The following is a 4,238-nucleotide window of genomic DNA, read 5'->3' as shown; positions in this document are numbered from 1 at the left end:
TCTGCATAGCAGGTTGTCGCCCTGAGATTAATCGGCTCGCATAGCGGGTTGGATATCCAGGTTAATAAAAAAAAATTAATATATAATCTTATATTTATTTAATTTGAATTAAAATAATATTTATTTAAGTTTTAACTTTTTAGAATTTATTTATATTTAATTTTATCATCATTTTGTCTTATTCGAAATTTTTACATTTTCATCGATTATGTTCGTTTAGCCCGTTCGTTTATGTTCGTTCATTTATATTCGTTTAACATGTTAATGAACGAACAAAAACGAACACAAACACACCTGATTTCTAAACGAATGAACACGGACAAAAGATTTCGTTCGTTTACTGTTCGTGTTTGTTCGTTTGTGCAGTTAGGTTAAACGAACGAACATGAACAAGCCTCTGTTCGTGTTCGTTCGGTTTGCTTACACCCCTACCGATGAAGGCATTATCAGTATTTTTTATTAAATTATTGGAAATAGATTGATCAAAGGTAGATAAGTCAAATAAAATTAAGGACTTAAATGAGACTTATTTCATGTAACTTTGCAAGAAAGTCAAAATTTTATTATTTTCGTATTTTAATGGTCATAAAATATAAATAGATGACAATTATAAGACAAAGAAATAAAAAATATATATATTTAACATAATTTAAAGATGGATTTTGTTGTATTACAAACAAAGTATATATCAATTAATCTCTTATTTATTGTCTCGTGTCTGGACCGTAAAAAAAGGTGTCTCGTTCGTTGTGTGGCTGTACCGGTCTTGCATTATTTGCTGCATACTGCAATACAAATATCGATTAATAGTTAGGCCTCTATTTGATCTTACTATAAAGAAGATAGAATTTACTTGGTTTCTTTGACACTTACATCATGTACAGCCTCTCGAAGCAATTTAACTTGACCTTTTGAAACAGTTCTTATCTATACAAGAATTAAAACCCTTAGTCAGTATATGGAAAAAATGAGTTTTTATATAGATTACGAATGTACCCTTTTTACCTTTCGGCTAATGGTCCAAACAACTCCTTCGGTGCAAGGAGGAACAGTGAGTGAACCAACGTATCGGTAATACCTCCTGCTGCTCATTTGAATCTCTTTTGGACTTATTATACCGCTATGTCCGTGCTCACCCTTTTCATCTATCATAGACGATATATTTACGGCTAACTGCATATACAAAATGTAAAACTATAATATAACGAAATCATTGTTCTCGGTTGCTAGTGAACACATATACAACTTTTGATCGAAAATGTGTATTAAAAATAAACGAAAAATGAATTAGAGGGCTAAAATGAAAAAATAGAAGTTGAGGGTGCCAATGTGTTACCTTAGAAAGAAAAGAGTCAGGTTTGCCAATATTGTAAAGAACAGCAATGACAGCTATTTTGTAGTCGATGCTGACGTGGACCATATGTAATTCCATGTCATACCTAATTTAATATAAATATTTAATAAGTAATTTAATATAAATATTTAATTATTAAATTAAATATATTTTTTATTTTTTATTAAAAATTTAACAGAAAATATATCTGTAATTTTCATATGACAAGAAAGGAGTGAACAAAATGAATATATGTTGGTTTTAATTAACAAAGATACAAGTTTATTTCTTGATATAAAAATCTCAAATTTTATCAGAGTCAAAACCCATAAATCATTCACCACTACAAAAATAAAGAGCATCAGTGAGGGAAAATTTCTTTGTTGATCCGTCGCAAAGGGGTGTGGATCAACAACAGATTTTTTCCGTCGTTGATACCTTGTTTTCTAGTAGTGTACACTGTTTGAACAAGTTGAGTTTTTTTTTTTTTTTTGATTAACCTGGATATCCAACCCACTATGCGAGCCGACTAATCTCAGGGCGACCACCTGTTTTGCAGATGGCCTAGAGTCACTGCATTTTTTAACCTCCATGGACACAAGGGGATTTTTATTCCTCTTTGGATTTGAACATGGGACCTCCCGGTACTTTTAATCTTTGGAGCCAAGCTTAAACCAATCAGACACTACCCTTGTGGTTATGAGTTGAGTTTTCTTAATATATCTAACAAAAATATACCTTCTGCCATTGATGGTATGCTCGGAAGGCGAATGCCAATGTGCTTGTTTTAAAGCATAATTGGTACCACTGATTCGAATTGATCCAGCGTCACCTTCCCATTGAAGCTGCAACATTAAATCCGTTATAAATTTAACATGAATTATTAAAAATGCCAATAATACATTGAAACATGCCAAGAGCCGCCCCCACCCCAAGACAGCAAGAAACATTAATATATTATTGAAATATTATGACTATATATATATATATATATATATATTATTGAAATATTATGACTCTATTTTTATAATAAGTTAGGTTTATGTGATTGATTTATTTAGAGACCCGTATAGTTGATTTATTTAAGAACCAAACTCATTAAAAAACGTCAACCAGTAGTTAAAGAAAAACCACAAAGACACATTTTTATTAAAATTTCAAAAAAGAAGCCGTTAAAAAACATTTCAATAACAAGTAAATTGGTATTTCTCGAAAAGACACCATAAAAACCGAAAGTTGAACCACTTGGATGGATGACCCACACGCATAGCTATCTACCAAAAAGTGGCCTTGCAATTATTAGGATATCTGCTCCATCGGATTTTTGTTGATTTTTTGAAATATGGAAGTGATATATATATATATATATATATATATATATATATATGATTACCATAATGTCATGGCCTCTATTATTGATGGTGGCATTACGAGGCTTGTAGTTTCTGTAGAGCTTGGTGGAAGTGGCGACCATGGCCACCCTGCGACTCGACATATCGATGGGAGACTGCATCGTCCCGTTGCTGCATAACGACCATTCTTTCTTTATGGCACCCCATTTCTCCGGTCCCATATGACTACCTCTTGCGTAATCGAACTCTCTTTCATCCTCTGCAATACACAAAACCATCATCATTCACTTCATTTCACTTTTTACAATCTGAGATTAAGAAAATACATGCACTTTGATTCAAAAACTTCGGTTGGCTTCAAAAATCAGGTCATTGTAAAGTTTATATATACATACATACACATATACACACACACACATAAATGAAGTTCAGGGAATTACCAACTTCTTGAGCTTGGGTTGTTGATGGATGAGAGAAAATAAGCATAAACAAAAGAAACCCAAGTACCAAAATGGAGCTTGATTTCATATTCTTCATTTCTCACAGATCACACAGAGAGAGAGAGAGAGAGAGAGAGAGAGAGATGCTTATGTGGTTTCAATATCAATGGCTCTTTTCTATTTATAAGGAGGTAGGAATGCATGTATATACATATATATATATATATATATATATAACACATAGAAGGTGTGTGAAACGACGTGGAAGTTTCTTGTACGGTTGATGGGTAGGGAACAAAATCGAGATTTGAGAATGAAAACTGAATATATAAAGAGAGGTAGATGCAGAAGTGAAATATTGAATATAATTTGAGTGTTTTTATTGGTATTTTTTTAGGAAGAGAAAAACGTGTGAACGTGTCATGCCAGAATCTTGGAAGTCAAAGTTTTCCTCCCAGTAATCTTCTAGAAAGTTACACGATCACACTTGTTTAGGTTAAAAGAGTGAAACTATGGCATATCAAATTATACCACCTTCTAAAGCTTTTAACATCCTCAATTTCATTAATGTATTAAAATGTTACACATCAGTTGCAAGCACACTTTGTGGTGATTTCAAAAACTCGATCAATCCAATCTAACCTAACACGAAATAACTCAACCTGAAGCAACTTGATCATGTCTAATCGAGTTATAAAATTTTCAAACCGTAGGTATTGAGTTACTATTATTTGAACCCAATTGAACCCGATGTCATTTTATTTATTGGATTTAATATGATTGTTGTATTTCTATTAATATATACATTAGACAATTACACTATTACGTACGTTCTTCATATACACATATTTTCAATCTATTCACATATCTATATAACTCATTCATATATATGTTTAGTAACTGTGAATATATATGTAACACCCCTAAAGCCCAAAGCAACGGACTAGCTCAATAATTTCGAATCCAACTTTAAACAATGGTGGAAATTAGTGGTAACCCACTACTTGAGATTTATAAGGAGCTAACAATTCTCACTTTCTATCCACGTGGAACGAGTTGTTACAATATATATGTAAATTGAGAAAATGAATTGAATATGATATATGTAAGAAG

At 32.0% G+C, this 4,238-nt stretch overlaps 1 protein-coding gene across 1 annotated transcript; it reads right to left on the bottom strand.

Moving 5' to 3' along the window:
- Nucleotides 1-627: 627 nt before the first annotated feature.
- On the bottom strand, nucleotides 628-3,270 carry LOC112518888 (alpha carbonic anhydrase 7-like). The gene is made up of 7 exons (XM_025126672.1): nucleotides 3,126-3,270; nucleotides 2,727-2,944; nucleotides 2,072-2,178; nucleotides 1,337-1,439; nucleotides 1,006-1,173; nucleotides 874-927; nucleotides 628-785 (listed from the first exon to the last, which is right to left on the bottom strand). Exons 1-7 carry the CDS (start codon nucleotides 3,220-3,222, stop codon nucleotides 705-707), a joined length of 828 nt encoding a protein of 275 aa, XP_024982440.1. The 5' UTR covers nucleotides 3,223-3,270; the 3' UTR covers nucleotides 628-704.
- Nucleotides 3,271-4,238: the final 968 nt, after the last annotated feature.

Source organism: Cynara cardunculus (assembly GCF_001531365.2).
Source record: "Cynara cardunculus var. scolymus isolate 2C chromosome LG 10, CcrdV1, whole genome shotgun sequence".
NCBI classification, from domain to species: domain Eukaryota; kingdom Viridiplantae; phylum Streptophyta; class Magnoliopsida; order Asterales; family Asteraceae; genus Cynara; species Cynara cardunculus.
Note: the sequence above shows the minus strand (reverse complement) of the source record. Positions and strands in the feature narration are given on the sequence as shown.

What these genes read in the sequence shown, in the direction of transcription:
- LOC112518888 (XM_025126672.1), bottom strand. Translation starts at nt 3,222, where the DNA reads ATGAAGAATATGAAATCAAGCTCCATTTTGGTACTTGGGTTTCTTTTG. An exon ending in AACCCAAGCTCAAGAAGTTG is followed by an intron (nt 2,945 to 3,125) that starts GTAATTCCCTGA and finishes TGTGTATTGCAG; the next exon opens with AGGATGAAAGAGAGTTCGAT. An exon ending in CATACCATCAATGGCAGAAG is followed by an intron (nt 1,440 to 2,071) that starts GTATATTTTTGT and finishes ATATTAAATTAG; the next exon opens with GTATGACATGGAATTACATA.